General features: G+C 66.8%; 1 protein-coding gene across 1 annotated transcript; it reads left to right on the top strand.

Moving 5' to 3' along the window:
* Nucleotides 1-1,490: 1,490 nt before the first annotated feature.
* On the top strand, nucleotides 1,491-15,813 carry FGFRL1 (fibroblast growth factor receptor like 1). The gene is made up of 7 exons (XM_044768025.2): nucleotides 1,491-1,630; nucleotides 2,179-2,273; nucleotides 11,964-12,236; nucleotides 13,453-13,533; nucleotides 13,616-13,900; nucleotides 13,975-14,328; nucleotides 14,511-15,813. Exons 2-7 carry the CDS (start codon nucleotides 2,195-2,197, stop codon nucleotides 14,957-14,959), a joined length of 1,521 nt encoding a protein of 506 aa, XP_044623960.2. The 5' UTR covers nucleotides 1,491-1,630; nucleotides 2,179-2,194; the 3' UTR covers nucleotides 14,960-15,813.
* Nucleotides 15,814-16,133: the final 320 nt, after the last annotated feature.

The following is a 16,133-nucleotide window of genomic DNA, read 5'->3' as shown; positions in this document are numbered from 1 at the left end:
ACGGTCTTCCCAGGAAGGCTTCCTGGAAGAGGGGGTTCCTGAGAGGCTGTTCTAGGCGGGTTCCAGAGGGAACAGCATGGGCAAAGGTCCAGAGGGTGCTGCACGGGGGAGGGAGCTGTAATTTGGCCAGAGTTGGGGGGAATGGACAGGACCCAGGCATCTAGAGCTTCAAGGGTCGTGAGGTTTGTGTAGAGGGCACTGGGGAGCCACAGCAGGATCAGGGTTGTGGTTTAACATGATGATTCTCATTTGAGAGGCGAGCCTAGCCCAGTTGCTCAGGCCAGGGTAAGCGGGGCTGGGGGCGGCGTCAGACAGCCCCTGATGGATGCAAGTGGGGGAGGTGTGGGACCCGTGTGTACAGGGCGCCAAGAAGGGAAAGGACTGGTAGGGCAGTGTGGAGAAAGGACCGCAGGAGAGCTGGCCTCTGCAGCCCGTGGCTTCAGTCCTGGACCTGCCCAGAGCGGCTGGGAAACCTTGGGTAAATTCCTGCCTTCTCTGTGCCTGCATTTCTTCATCTGCACCAGGTGACTTAAGACACCTACCTGGTTGTGAGGATTGAAGGAGGCGCTACGGGGTCGGTCTCTATTATTATTAATGTCCCTGTTTGCCACGATCAGAAGCGGGCGGGGGGTCGGAAGCCTCCAGGTGGGCGGTGGGAATGTGCCCGCCCTCGGCCAAGGGCGCCAGGTAAGCCGGGGCGCCAGAGCAGGGACCTCTGTGCCCCACATTACCCGAGACCAGCCCCTCCCGGAGCCGCTTGGGACAAAGCGGGATCTGGATCGGCCCTCTGCTCCCAACGGCTCGCCGGAGCGCGGCCCTCGAGGCCCGGAAGCGCCCCGCGGCCGTCCACCCCGTTCGCGCGTCCTGGTCCACCAGAAGACGGCCCCGCTGGGGTCGGGGTTGGTCGGAGGTCAGGCGGCCGTGGGCTCCACCAGGGCCAGCGCTGGGGGTGCCACGGGGTGCCCTGAGGCTGGGACCTCTGACGGGGGCGCGCATGGGTGTGGGCGCAGGTGTGGGGTGGGCGCCAGGCGCCCAGCGGTGCACCGGGCCCAGGGGTGGGGTCCGGGGGTGGGGGCGAGGCCGGGAGGGCGGGGGCGGGGCCGGGGCTGGGGCGAGGCCGCGCCTGGGGAGCCACCCGCCCGCGGGCCGCCCGCGCCTCGAGGGTTAAGGCCGGGAGCCCGGCGGGCGGGGCGGGCGCGCGCGGATTGGCGGAAAGTTCGGGCGCGGGGCGGGGCGCGGGGCGGGCCGGGCCGGGCTGGGGCGCGCCGATTGGCGGGAAGTTGTGTCGGGGCGGGGCGCGCGGCGGGCTCGGCGCTCGCTCCGGGAGAGTTGACAAAGCCCCGCAGGGAAGGACGCCTCGCGGCGCGGCGCCCCGGGCCCCTCGCCCCGCCGCCCCGGGCCTCCGGACCCGGACCCCGGCCCCTGGCTCCGGCCGCGCCGCCCCGCGCCCCCGGCGTCCGCCGCGGCCCCCGCCCCGGCCCCAGCCGCCCGCGCCCAGGTAGCGCCGCCCCGTCCCGAGGCCGGGCCCGGGGGCGCGGGGCGGCGGGGTGCGGCGCCCGGGGTGGCGATGACCGCGCAGCGCGCCCCGCGGGCCCGGCCCTGAGCCCCGCCGCCCGCCAGCCCCGCCGAGGTGAGCCCCACCGCGTGAGCCCGCGCCCCCCCGGGGAGCCGACTGGGAGGGCCGGGGTCCCAGGTCCCGGGCGTGGGCGGGGAGGGTCTGGGTCCCCGATCCCCCGCGCGGGGCCTTCGGGCACCGGCACGCGCCGCCGCCGCTCCTGCCCGGCCCGTGGTCCTCCCCGCGCCCCGCCCCCCCGCACCCCACGTGGGCCCCCCCCAGCGCAAATTTGTCCGCTAATGGCGCAGGCGATTATCTGTGGGGCCCCCGGTGTTGTGTGTCCCGCGGGCAGGGCCCGAGCTACAAGCGCCAGGAATCCAGACGGTGTTTGGAGAGGGGGGGCGGCGGGGGAGGCCGGTAATTAGTGTAAACCCTTTGTCTGCCTTTGATACCCACGGGTCTCCCCGCCGCCGCTTCCTCCGCCCCGAGCGCGCGCAGGGAGGGCGGGCCGGCCCCGCTGATCCCCGCGGCCCGGGACTGGGGTGCTGGCGGCCCCGGGGCCCTAGGCCGGACAGTGGCGACCCCCACTCGCGTGCCGGTGACCAGCCCCCCAATACCCTCAGGTCCGGACAGGCCGAGATGACGCCGAGCCCCGCGTTGCTGCTGCTGCTGCCGCCGCTGCTGCTGGGGGCCCTCCCTCTGGCCGCCGCCGCCCGAGGTGAGTCCTGGCGCCCAGCCCGGCGCCCCGGCTCCGCCAGCGCCGCCCCTTCCCTCCCGGCCCTGAACCCTGAACCCTGACACACTGCCCGCCTGGGCGCGTGCCTGGGCCCCGCCCCTGCTGGCCCTGTGCTCACCAGGCTCCCTCACTCTCGGGGCTCACCGCTGCTCACCCACGGGGCACCCGCAGCTCACCCATGGGGGCCACCTCAGCCTCAGCTCACCCTTGGCTCCCCACAGTCACCCACGTGGTATCCCAGCACACCTACTGGGCCCCCCGGCTCACCCCCAGGGTCCCTCCTCACCCATGGGGCACCCCAGCTCACCCTCTGGGTGCACCCTCACTGACAGGGTCTCCCCACCTCACCCACAGGGTCCCCCCTTACCCTCAAAGCACCATCAGCTCACCTGTGCGCCCCATGTTTGCTGGCAAGGTGGGCTCTCTCCTGGTCTGCCTCAGGACACACTCACATCCACACTCATACCTGCAGTTGAGGGCAGCTGGTCACCCCGTAGATTCTTGGGGAGTGGGCTCTTTGGCCACAGTGGACCCGGTTAGGCTCCTGGGAACCTGCAGAGACCCCCCCACGGTGGCCAAGGTGGGATGTGGGCACAATGGGAACATTCCTGGTGGCTGGGACCCGTGACCCAGCCCTGGGCCCTGGGCCTTCCCATCCGTAGGAAGGTGCAGGGTAGGGGCTGGAGAGCTGAGTCCCCAGCTCGTGGGGTCGCTGCACAGGGTGGGGGGTGGAGGCCTGTCTCAAGCCAAATCCTGAGGATCACCTACTTGAGGCGTCACACTGTCTCGGTGTGTGCCACACCAGGGCCTGGGTGCACTCTCATGCCTGACGTCCAAGCGGGCAGGCCCGGAGTGCCCCCCGAGGGACCCCTGCCCTGCCCCACGCCAGCAAGGGGCATCCTTGGGAGGGGTGATGGGTGATGCGTGTCCGAGGGCTCCTGCCCGCCATGTTCTGTGCTGACCTCCCCACAGCTAGGCGGGACCTGCGGTCAGGCCAGCCCTTTGCGTGTGTTGACCACTCAGGATCATCCCTGCCCTGTCCACCAGTCCTCTGAGGCTTCGCACCCCTCCCCCGCCACCCTGCGGGCGCACCAAGCCCAACCCAGCCATATATGGCCACGTTCGGGTGTTGGGTGGCGGGCGGCGGCCCAGGTGGGCCTCATGCCATGGTACCCCCCCACCCGCCTGGCCGGGGACTGGCCGGCTGGCTTGAGGGTGGGGGCTACCCAGGCGTGGCTGGGCTGGGCAGTGTCCTGGGCATTGCGGACACTCAGGTCATGCCCAGCAAGGCCCCCCCGGCGGCCGGCGGCCTGGACTCTGGTTCCTCTTTCATCTGCTTGGACTCCCCCATCCCCGCACCTGCCTGTCCTCTGGCCACTTGGCCAGAGAGGCTCTGGAGGCCGCTGTCCTGGCCTGGTCATTGGCTGGAGCTCGAGGCCGAGTGTGGATGGTAGTGGGCAGTGGACAGCAGTGGGCGGCAGGGCCTGCCTCGGTGCCGAGGGCCCCAAAGGGGCCACACCCTGCTCTGTCCCCCTCGGCTGTGGCCTTGGGGCTGTGCCTGGCGTCCGGCCCCGGCCCCGGCTCTGCACGGCGAGGCCCTGGCGGCAGTGGGGAGCGCCTCTGCGGTTTTGGGGGTGGTCTTCCTGAGCTGTGCTGGCTTCTTCCCAGGCCTGGACATGGGGGTGAAGCCAGTGCTGGCGCTTGCCCCTCGTGGTGAGCAGGCCGAGCGTGGACCTTCCTGGGGCAGCAAACCAACGCCGAGAGAGTTGGGGTTGTTTTTTGAAAGCCGTTTTCCCCGTGGTGTCACAATTTCTGGAATCAGTACATCTCCAGACTCAGATCGTATTTTTAAAGTTCCCCTTTTCCCAAAGTTTCACAATCTTGGTGGGTTCGTCTTAAACTGTTTTTTTTCTTAAATTGAAAAAAAGATAGGATTTGGCTTTCTCCATTTCCATTTTATTTCTCACAGTGGGAACTGGAGAGGTTCAGAGCAAAATACCTTTTTCACAAATAGCTTTGGAAGAAGTTGTTTGAGGGTTTTCTGAGAAGTGCCACGTCTGGACTTTTCCAAGGATGGTGCAACGGGTCGGTCTCAGAGCAGCCTTGAGGTCATCCCCTGTCCTCTGGACCTGGCCAGCACGCCCTGGGTGGGCTGAGTGCCCACCCCAGGGGACTAGGTGCCGGTTGGCGGTGCCCTGCCCTGCGCGCTGGCATGGTCTCGGGTGGCCCACCGTCAGGCTGTGTTGGGAAGGGTCTGCTGGTGTGTGTGCCTCTGGCCAGGCTGCAGGGGGCTTCCCGCCACCTCCCCAGGCTCTTCCGGGCAGCAGCCGGCCAGTGCGCAGCTGGGGCCAGGGACCAACACGCGGGATCTGGGCTCAGGCACTGTGAGGTGGGGATGCGGGCCAGCCGCCCCATTTACGTCTGGGGCCCCACTCCTGGAAGGGAAAATAAATCAACGTCCCTCTGGGGGGAGGAGGGAGCTGTGAACAAAGTCGCCTTTGGCTGGGCCTGGAAACTCCGACCGCAGGCTCCTCCATTGTGCGGGAATCAATGGGCCTCGCTCGCGCCTGCTGCCTCCCGCCCAGCGCCACGGCCCCTAACGAGGGAGATGTTGGTTTTTCCCCCACAGTGGCCTCAGCCTCCGGCTTGCCTGGGCCAGGCTCAGGCCCTGCTGACGGTGCTGGGGGAGGCAGGCTGTGGCCCCGCAGGCCGGAGCCCTCGCTGCTGGCCACCCACACATTGTGCGGCTGTTCATGTGGGCCTCCTTTGCCCTCACTTGTGCCTCACCCGGTGACTGCAGCCCTGGTGGGTCCAGGTGACAGCCTCAGTGGCAGGGTCAGCACATGGCGGGAAGGCATGCCCAGACCACTGTCCCCTGCCACCCCCCACCCGCCTTCCACTCTTCCTAGTGGTGGTCACTGGGCGCTCCTGGTCAAGCCCCAGGTGCCCAGCCTGGCTGCTCTCGGGGCCCAAGGAGAGCAGGGGTGCAGCCCAGGGTTCACAGTCCAGGAAGGCTGGCGAGAGGTGGGGTGGGGGTGTGGGACAATGGGAGTGCAGGAGAGGGGGTTGCGGGGAGAGGCCTAGGTATCTCAGGCGGGTCGGGGTGGACCTGGAAAGAGAGAAGAGGAAAGGCCACCAGGGGCGGGTGGGCGTGGGCAGAGGTAGGCGGTGCACCTTGGCAGAGGTGGGCCTCCAGGGGCCAAGGATCCTTGGTGTGGCTGGACCCGGGGCTGTGAGTGGGGCTGGGCTGGGCTGAGCCGAGGGGCTGGTCAGCTGCGGGCCGCAGGGAAGAGGGCCTGGGGGTGTCCTGGGGGCTTTTCCTCCTGGGCGGTGCAGCTAATCTTCCAGCCTCCAGTAAGGAGTTGGGGGCCTCTGCGCCCTGTGCCCCCACTGAGTGGCTGAGGGCAGGGCCTGGAGCCTGGCAGGCTGGGGGGCCCTGCACCCCTCACCCCACACAGACTGGCCTCCTTGGGAGAACCAGCACGGGTTGGGGACATCCAGGAGTGTCCCTGGAGTGCTGGAGGCGGCTGACGGGAGGGGGCTCCAGCCTCAGGGCTGCTGAAACAGGGCTTCCCATCTTGGCAGGAAACACAATGGCTTTTCTTCCTGCCGGGCGAGTTTATTTCGTGAGATTTACACAAGCTGTGTGCTGTCCAGTGACTGAAGACTGAATGATGGGACCTGGGACAGCAGGTGGGAGGAGAGAGCCATGCCTGCCCTGGTCTCAGACCTGCTGGGCAATGACCCCTTCGGGATCCCAGGATGCTGAGCCCCCGAGAGCCGGGACCTGTGGAGAAGGCATGCACGTGTCTTGTCCAGGGCCACCGACCAGTGGCTTCAGGGCTGCCTTTTGTGCTCCTCCAGCAGCCTACTCGGCTCCCGGAGGGGACTCTGGAGCTCACCCTGGAGCCGGGCTCGAAAAGCTATGTGCCCCTTGAGGGCTGGGCAGCCCACCCTGAGGCCTCCAGGGGCCTGGGGACACCCAGCCTGGGCTGCTGGCTTGCACAGGCCTCACACTGTCAGGCCTGTCCTCCAGAAGCCTGTGGTGGGCTGTGGGCCGTGGAGCAGGTATGGGTGGGAGTGAGGGGCCATCTGGGGCCTGGGGGTGTCTGGTGTGCCCGGGTGTGTTGGGTGTTGTCCAGTGCAGGAGCCCTCACTGCAGTCAGCATGGATTTTGCCCGAATGCCCAACCTCTGGCCCAGGGGTTCCAGGCTCAAGAAGTGTTCTTGTCATATTTCCAAGGTGATGAGTGTACCCAGGTCGGGGCCCACAGGGCACGGGGCCCCTTGGGTGGTCTGGCCCCACGGCATGAGAGGGAGGCCCCAGTGGACAAGGGCCTTCTTGGTTCCTTGACAGCTGGGGTGGGGCTGGGGTGGAGCTGGGCCCCTCTGGGGAGGCCAGGATGGGGGACCTGTGTTCTAGGCAAGTGGTGTTTGTGAAGTGGGGGATGGGGGGGCGGGTGTGGGGGAGGGGTTGGCTTGGAGTCCAGTGGACCTGGCGAGATCTGGAGACGGGGCACGGTTGCCCAGGTGCCCTGCGGAGCCTCCCGGGAGGTACCATGGTGGTGGGTCTGGGTGCCTCCAGTCGCTGGGTGCCCCAGTCGCTGTCAGCCATTGGGGTTTATGTGGGGCCGCCCATGGGGCTGTGGCACCATCAGGGTGACACTCTGCCCTCTGCGTGTGCCCTGGAGGTTCAAGGAGGAGGAGCCGTGAGCCGGGGGTCTGCTGAAGGTACACCCGAGGGCTTCCAGGGAGAACAGGCCTGGAGGGCCCCGGTGCCCACCAATCCTCCTGGTGCCGCTGCTGGGCGGTGGGATGGACTGGACGCTTCAGCCAGCTGGCTGGCTTGGTGGGTCAGGCTGTCCCTTGGCCGCGCCCAGAACAGCCTGGTTTCTAGGGCAACCACCTGCCCTGTGGGCCCTACCAGTTCCACCGCAGATCCTGTGGGTCCTGCCCCTGGGGGCCGCCCTGGGCCCGTGGGTGACCAGGAGCCTGTGTGTGCTTGTGCATACGTGTGCGTGTACAGCTGTATGTGTGTGCCTGAGCAGCTTGGCCCCATCCCTCGTGGTAGCCCTGTGGTGGTCACACCTATTCTCCTTCCTGGGGGCGTCCGTGCCCTTCCCCCCAGGCCTCACCTCTTAGGGAGGGGGCTGGCCCCAGGGCCGCTGTCTGGCCTTCGCGATACGCCCCCTGCACAGGATTTCTCTCACTGTGAGGAAATACCATGGGTCCCCCTGCCGCAGAGTGCCCACCTGCCCTACCTGGTGCAGGTGTCCAGACAGGCCAGGCTGGACCTGCCTCCTCTCCCTGCCATCTGGCCACCACACTGTCCTTTCAGTGCCCCCACCAGGCCACTTAGTTTCTCTAGGAGGGGATGGGGCTCAGCAGGTTGGTGGCTCCTGGCCAGCTGCCCTCCCCTCACAGCCGGTTTCAGTGTGGTTAGCCCCACACCCACCCACCCCCCAGCCAGAGAATTCATTCCAGGCTAGAAATTTCTGGGGCTTTGCAGGGCTTGTTGGGGACAGAGCTGGCCCTGGTGAGCTGGCTAGGTGGTTCCTGCACACCCTCGCTCCCACTCGTGTCTGTGGCTGTAGGGGCCTGGTGTCACCAGCCAGGGAGGCTCATGTGGGGTGAGGCCTGAGACCTCTAGGTGCCTCTGTGGCCTCTGGACCATGGGGCCTGGAGAAGGCGCAGGGCTTGGTCCAGCCCCTTGTGAAAGGAGTTTGAGGTTGGCAGGTCAGGGCCCACTGAGCCCCCGGGCAGGGGAGAGAGGGGGAAGCTGATGCGAGATGCCCCCATGGCCAAGCGCCTGCTGACTGTGAGCAGAGCAGGGTCTGGGATGGTGTAGATGGTACGGCCAGACCAGGCCACGCACAAGGGGAGTTGGAGCGCCCGGAGCAGGGAGGGGGTGTCGTGAAGGAGCACCTGGTGGGACAGCTCAGTGCAGAGGCCGTGGGGTCAGCCAGGGTGGGGTGCGGGGCTTTGGAGCGGTCCCCAAGGGCCTGTGAAGACTGCACAGGGTGGGCGCCTGTCCCTGTCGCTCCCTCCTGGGTCACCCTCCATCCATCCCAGTGCCCCTGGCTGCCTTGGCCCTCCCGGGGCCCACTGGGTGGGAGGGGCGTCCCCCTCTTGTTTCGCTGCAGCTGGGAAATGGTGCTGTCTTCGGGGCAGGGCGAGGGCACTCAGAGGTAGGTTGTGTCCCAGAGTAGGGGTCTGCATCCACTGTCGGGGTGTGTGTGTGCGCACCCAGGGGCCTGTCTGGGGACAGAGTATGTGTTTGGGGGACAACGTGTGGGTCTGGAGGACAGTGTCTGGGGACAGCGAGTGTGTCCGGGGGACAATGTCTGGGGACAGCAAGTGGGTCTGGGGGACAGTGTCTTGGGACAGTGAGTGGTTCCAGGGGACAGTGTCTGGGGACAACAGGTGGGTCTGGGGGACAGTGTCTGGGGACAGTGAGTGGGTCCTGAGGACAGTGTCTCGGGGCAGCAGGTGGGTCCGGGGGACAGTGTCTTGGAACAGCGAGTGGGTCGGGGGACAGTGTCTAGGGACAGCCAGTGGGTCCAGGGGACAGTGTCTGGGGACAGTGAGTGGGTCTGGGGGACAGTGTCTGGGGGGCACCGTGACAGGGTCTATATGTGACACCTGAGCTCCGGGTGGCAGTTGGGAAGCCTGGCCACGTAGGCTGGCCGTGTGGGGCCATCCCGGTTGCTGCACCTAGCCTCTCCCGGCACACCTATTCCTGGCCATGTTCTCACAGCTGGGAGAGGAGTGGGGGACGGGGAGGGGCTCTGTGCATTCTGTCCATGCCCCAAACTTTTCAGGCCTGTGGCTTAGGGTGTGTGTAGGGCCAGGGGGCTTCCTAGAGGAGGTGCTCCTGGGGAGGGGCTGAGGCTGGCTGGAGGACCCTGGAGGAGGCCAAACCGCCACTGTCGGGCCCCTCCAGGCCCTACCCTGGAGCTGTCAGGCTCTCCTCCCAGGCCAGGTGGGGACCGTCTGCCCCTCTGCGTCCTCCAGGTATCCAAGGGCCTCAGCCTTGCCTCAGTTTCCCCACGGCTGAGTGGGCTGGACCCCTGTCCAGGTGCAACAATGGGGCTTGTGTTTCCCAGGCTAAATATAGAACTGTGGCAGTCGCGCTGGCGGCCAGAATTCCCAGGAATCTGGGGGGGCTGGGCCTCCTGCCCGTGAGCCTGTGGGGGTCTCTGCAGGGGCCAGGGCCCGGGAGCTGGCCTGGCGTCGGGTCCCGCGGAACCCAGGTGGGGGCAGACGGGGCTGGCTGCGGGAGCAGGGGCTGTTTGCTTTAGGATAAGGCTGGCTCCAGCCGGGCCGCCTGTTCTCCCGCGGTGCTCGCAGGCTGGCCCTCGGGGCCACGCTTCCGGCCCGTCTGGTGGTCACTTGGCCGTGTGGCTCCTCTCTGCAGCGACCAGGGGGCGTCCCTGCCGCCCCATAGAGGCCCCCACTCCTTCAGCTTCCTGCTTGGGGGCAGGGTGGGGCTGGCAGTGGCCCCTGCAGTTCAAGCCATACTTTCTCTGCCACTGAGGCAGGCTCCCTCAGGGGTGGGAGTGTTCAAGCAGCCCCCAATCGTGCCCCCAGGAGGGGCTGGGATGGGCAAAGCCCCAGCAGAGAGGGACGGTGCCCCTCGGGCAGGCACTGTCTTCCCCCCTGCACTGTCTGGGCAGTTGCATGTGTCCATGTGTACAGGCGTGTGGCCGTGTCTGTCTTCTTGTGGGGGGGAGGGCTTGTGCCCAGGGGTCAGCCCGGGAGGCCCAGGGCACTGGACAGGCTGGGGGCGCCCTCTTTGTCCTGCAGCCTGGGAGGCCCTGTGAATGGTGGAATTTCAGGCAGTGACAGGTGGCGACAGGGTCTGCCTGGGAATGAGCTGGGACCCTGGATGTGCTGAGGGGCCTCAGGAGGCCCGTTTGTCTGTGGGCGGGTGCCTGGGGGGCCCTGCAGACAGTTGAGTAATTGGGGAGAGGTGGGTCTCAGCCCCTTCCCACCTCTGCTCTTCTTGTGCCTTTCAGGGGTGCCGGGGGCTGGCGAGGAGGGGGCTGGCTGGGGGCACAGGGACGACTGGGGCCTGTGGAGCAGTCTAGGAGCAGCACGGTGGGGGTGGGCTTAGAGGCAGAATGTGGGTGCAGAAGAGAGGTCCCCGAGAGGCTGGGGACTGGCTGCATCTTGGCAGGTGGGCTTGGTAGAGTGGAGTGTGTAGGCACGCGTGGGTGGGAGCAGGTGGGGGGTGGGAGGAGACCCCCAGACCCCACCCTTTTTGTTTGTGGTCATAGAGGGAAGATGTCCATGGTGCTGTGTCCCTGACACCCCAGGCCCCCCAGCAGGGCTGGGATGCTGCTGCTGGAATCAGCCTCAGGACTGGGGACGCCCCTGTCTGGGCTGTCATCTGCCTGCATCCAAATGGGGACGGCCCCCCACCCTTCCCTCAGTGCCCCAGACGGAGGCAGTAGGGGCTCAATGCTCTGTGAGGGTTCCTGGGAGATGGGAGATGATGAATGAAAAGCTGCTGCTGGAGTCTGGAGACCCCACAGAAGCATGGTGGGCCCTGGTTGCGAAGGCCAGCAACGTACCCAGCTGGTAATCGCGTGTTGAAGAAATACCAGCTGGTTATTAAAAACACGTGCCGCCTTCAGTCCCCGTAGCGATAACATCTCGGAGCAGCCGCTGCCTCCTGGCACCTCCTTGTGGCCAGGACGCAGCATGCTGGACCCTAGCCTGGAGTGGCTGCAGGGTAGGGTGGATGCCCCTGGCCACTGGCTGGCAGGCAGGGTCCTGGGAGCTGGTCCCAGCCAGGCCTCTGGGAAGGGTGGCTGAGTGCCCATGGCTGCCTCTCCTGATCCAGGGGTACAGTGGATGGGGTGACCATGTAAGAGCCCAGCACCCTGGGTCACCCTGTGGATGCTGCAGATGGGCCCAGGCTCTGAGCTGCAGGCACCGGGCAGGGGCCTGAGAGTCGGCCAGAAGGTGGCCCCACTCCCATCTGATACTTGCAGTGTCCTCTGGGGTTGTGTCCCCCTAGGACTAAGCCACCTGGTGCCACATGGCTGGCGGCAGGGAGGCCCTTGGCCAGGCAGGCTGACCTGGGAAGATGTGGCCCACGCAGACACATAGGCGCAGACATGGGATACCCGTGTGTGTGTGCAGGGATTCACTCATGGCATGTGTGCACACGCGGACACATGGGCTTGCCTGCAGGGAGCCAGTGAGAGGCCGCCCGAGCTCCAGCTGACCTGCATTCTGGTTCCTGTGCATTGGCGCATAGTGGGTGCTCAGGGGGTGTGGGCCAGAGCCTGGCGCACAGTGAGTGCTCAGGGCATGTGTGCCGGAGCCTGGCACACAGTTGGTACTTGGGGGGTGGGCTGGAGCCTGGCGCACAGTGGGTACTCAGGGGGTGTGGGCCAGAGCCTGGCGCACCGTAGGTGCTCAGTGGATCTGGGCCTGGCACACAGTGGGCCGTGGGTAAACGCCAGCTCCTGTGATCTGGGAGGAGGGCCCTGTGCTGCAGGCCTCTGCTGCCTTTGCTGGGCAAGCGTGTCTGGGCGGAGTCCTGGGTGGGGACCCAATAGCGACAGCCCCCTCCCCTGGGCTCCCAGCCCCCATGCCTGCCTCCACTCCTGACGTCAGCCAGTCCCTTCCTCCCTGACCGAGCCCTCTGACCTGCCCTCAGGCCCCCCGAGGATGGCGGACAAGGTGGTCCCACGGCAGGTGGCCCGGCTGGGCCGCACCGTGCGCCTGCAGTGCCCTGTGGAGGGGGACCCGCCGCCACTGACCATGTGGACCAAGGACGGCCGCACGATCCACGGTGGCTGGAGTCGCTTCCGTGTGCTGCCCCAGGGGCTGAAGGTGAAGGAGGTGGAGCGGGAGGACGCCGGCGCCTACGTGTGTAAGGCCACCAATGGCTTTGGCAGCCTCAGTGTCAACTACACCCTCATTGTGATGGGTGAGTGATGTCCATGCCAGGGTAGGGGGTGGGACAGGCTGGGCCTTGCCATGTGTGTCCCGAGGCAGCACAGCCCTGGGGTAGGGGGGCAGTCTAACCCACCCACCCACCTGACCTCTGTCCCCACCTCAGCCTGGCCTTCCTCCTCGGCCCCACACCTTGGGGGCCCTTCCTCCCAGGCCCCTCCTTGCCAAAGGTTCTGCTAAGCCAGGGGCCGGGGCTGGCTGGGGGGCAGCAGGAGGGGTAAGGGGGGCCCCAGGGTGGTGGTCCCATAGAAGGGTGGGCAGGGCCAGCTGGTGGCCTTGGTGTCGGCCATAACTTTGAGGCTCAGGTTTCCAAGTTCAGAGAGGCCGCCGGGAAGCTCAGGGCCTTCTGTTCTCTTCTGCCTCTGGGGCCCAGGCTCGGGGACTGGGTGGTGTCCCCAGTGACACGCCCTCAGCTTGCTGGTACCAGGCGCTGGCGCCCGGCCCTGCTCCACAGGCTGCTGGGTGTGGGTCCCTCAGGGAGGAGTCTCCCAGGTCCGCTGGGGTGGGGATCCTGGGTGTGGGTCCCTCAGGGCGGGGCGGCAGGCTCCTTGGCAGCCACGCTGGCCCATCTCACACAGGGGGAGCCTGACCCATGCCCCCTCGACTCGGTCCCAGGGTGGGGGCCTGAGACGCCTGGCCGTGATCCTGGGCTTGGGGGAGGCAGCGGCTGTCACGAGGAGGGGGCATTCCTCAGCATGCCCCACCCCCCGGCTCGGGCCCCTCGGGCCTTCTCCGGGCTGTGGAATGGGAATACTGTGGGTGTCCCCCCCACCGTCCTTTCAAAGGGGAGGATGACCAGGCGGTATGTGAGCCATGTCAGTTCACCATCCCTCGGCCCCTTGATGTGGGCTAGGGTTACTGCAGCTGCCGGCTGGGCCCAGCCCCTCCTCCCCGGCCCTGCAGACCCCCCGGAGCCAGGGTGGGGGGGCTGGCTCTCTGGGCCCACCCGCGCCTGTCGGGGTCACCTGCACCCAGGGAGGAGACCGGCCGGCCGGGTGCTCCTGCCCAGCTGTCTCTGGGATTCTGCGATGTGGGTGTGCACCCATGGCCTCCCACTTGCTTGTTTCTAGAGCTTTCCCAGCCGGTCCCATGGAACCAGCCCAGGGTTTGGGTGGGGGGCTGGGGGCTGGGCTGGGGTCTGGTGGGGGCTGCTGGGACTCCTCTCACATGACACGCCCTCCCCTCTGCAGATGACACCAGCCCAGGGAGGGAGAGCCCGGGGCGTGACGGCTCCTCCGGGGGCCAGGAGGACCCCGCCAGCAAGCAGTGGGGTGAGCACGTGGCTGTCACCGTCCTCCTGGGTGCAGGTGGGGCCGGCCTCCTGGCGCCCGCTGACCTCTGTGCACCCCACAGCGCGGCCCCGCTTCACGCAGCCCTCCAAGATGCGGCGCCGGGTGATCGCCCGGCCCGTGGGCAGCTCCGTGCGGCTCAAGTGCGTGGCCAGTGGGCACCCACGACCCGACATCATGTGGATGAAGGATGACCAGGCCCTGACGCGCCCAGAGGCCGGTGAGCACAGGAAGAAGAAGTGGACGCTGAGCCTGAAGAACCTGCGCCCTGAGGACAGCGGCAAGTACACATGCCGCGTGTCGAACCGCGCGGGCGCCATCAACGCCACCTACAAGGTGGACGTGATCCGTGAGTGCTGGGCTGGGGGGTAGGGGGGTAGAGGGTGCCCGGGGGCCACGCCCACATGCTGTGTCCCTGCACAGAGCGGACGCGCTCCAAGCCTGTGCTCACGGGCACGCACCCCGTGAACACGACAGTGGACTTCGGGGGCACGACGTCCTTCCAGTGCAAAGTGCGCAGTGACGTGAAGCCGGTGATCCAGTGGCTGAAGCGTGTGGAGTACGGCGCCGAGGGCCGCTACAACTCCACCATCGACGTGGGTGGCCAGAAGTTCGTTGTGCTGCCCACCGGCGATGTGTGGTCGCGGCCCGATGGCTCCTACCTCAACAAGCTGCTCATCACCCGTGCCCGCCAGGATGACGCGGGCATGTACATCTGTCTGGGCGCGAACACCATGGGCTACAGTTTCCGCAGCGCCTTCCTCACTGTGCTGCCAGGTGGGTGGGCCTGCCCCGCCCCCTCCTACTGCCCGCCCCCACCCCTGGGCCACGAGGGACAAGATTGCCCTGGCAGGGCACCGCCCAGGGCCCATCCGTGTTGCAGGCCAGCCTTGTGCAGACACTCCTGGGCCCCATGGCAACATTTCCCTCCTCACCCCCTTCCTCGGTCTCTCCTGCAGACCCAAAGCCGCCAGGGCCACCGGTAGCCCCCTCGTCCTCGTCCACCAGCCTGCCGTGGCCAGTGGTCATTGGCATCCCAGCCGGCGCTGTCTTCATCCTGGGCACCGTGCTCCTGTGGCTCTGCCAGGCTAAGAAGAAGCCGTGCGCACCCACACCGGCCCCTCCCGTGCCCGCACATCGCCCGCCCGCCCCTGCCCGAGACCGCAGTGGGGATAAGGACCTGTGTGCAGCGGCTGCCCTGGGCACCAGCCCTGGCGTGGGGCTGTGTGAGGAGCTTGGGCCCCTGGTGGCCCCCCAGCACCTGCTGGGCCCGGGCTCGGCTACTGGCCCCAAGCTTTACCCCAAACTCTACACAGATGTGCACACACACACGCACACGCACTCACACACGCACTCACACGCGGAGGGCAAGATCCACCAGCACCAGCACATCCACTACCAGTGCTAGATGGTGCTGCCTGTCGGGGTGCCGGCCCACCGGAGCTCAGGGCCGCAGGGTGGACACGCGGAGGCCAAAGACGGCAGGCGGGTGGGGCAGAGGGGCACGGAGGGAGATGGACAAAGGCGAGAGGCAAGGCCGGCACCCTGGGCGCCCTGTGTGAGGCACACACACACAGACACACAGACACACAGACACACACGCTCAGGCCAAGCACCTCTGGGAAGGTCTGCGTTTGTAACTTTGCAGTGCGCATGTAGCGATGGTGGGCTGGTAGATGAAGGAGCACCACGGCCCCGTGAGGAGGATCTCGTGGGGGCCACGTCACCCCCCGGCCTGGCAGATCGGAGAGGCACCCTGGCTTTGCAAACCAAAAACCCCAACCCCTGCGCCACGCCTGCCTGTGTCCCCGTCCAGACCTCGGCAGGCGGGTGGCTATTTTTGCCACCACCTGTCCTGGGTGCCCAGGAGTCCACCAGTACCCTGGGCTGGGGGGGGTTGGACGTAGCAGTCCCAGGCCCTGTCCTGAGAGGCCGGAGCCCGCCGAAGGGTGACTTCCAACCCCCTCACCCCCGGCCTCCCACTGCCAGAGAGAAGGGGCCCTTGATATTTATATTTAAGAAATTAAGATAATAATATTAATAATGATGAAAGGAGGGCCGGGCTGCAGAGACCTGGCTTCTCCTGGGGCCCAGGACCTACCTGGCCTTGTGGCCATGCTGGATGTCCACCTTGGGCTGGGCGCCTGTCACTCCACTGCCTGTGGTGGGCCCAGACCTCTGTAATTTTATAGAGTTTGAGCTGAAGCTTCGTATATTTAATTTATTTTGTTAAACAAGAAAATGTGCATCCTTTTCCCCTAAGCTGGTGTCCCTGCCTGTGTCTGCATGTGTGTGCACAGGTGTGTGCACAGGTGTGTGGGCCCGTCTGTGTACAGGTATGTGCATGTGTGCACGTGTGTCTTTGTGTCAGGCTGGGCCGCTCATCAGCACCTCTGAACGGGACTCGGGCAGCTGAGTGTGGAGCGCTGCCCCACACTGCCGCGAGCGCCTCCCTGGCTGGCCAGAGTCCTGCACCCTGCCCAGTGAGCGTTCCTTTGCTGTACCGGCACAGCCCCTGTGGCCCTCGGAGCAGGGCCTGTGCTTCCCCGTCCCATGCTTGGGGGTTCCGTTGGGTGGTCTGG

The sequence above is a fragment of the Equus asinus genome, chromosome 3 (assembly GCF_041296235.1).
Source record: "Equus asinus isolate D_3611 breed Donkey chromosome 3, EquAss-T2T_v2, whole genome shotgun sequence".
Taxonomy (NCBI): Eukaryota; Metazoa; Chordata; class Mammalia; order Perissodactyla; family Equidae; genus Equus; species Equus asinus.
This window is presented reverse-complemented; position numbering and strand designations above follow the sequence as displayed.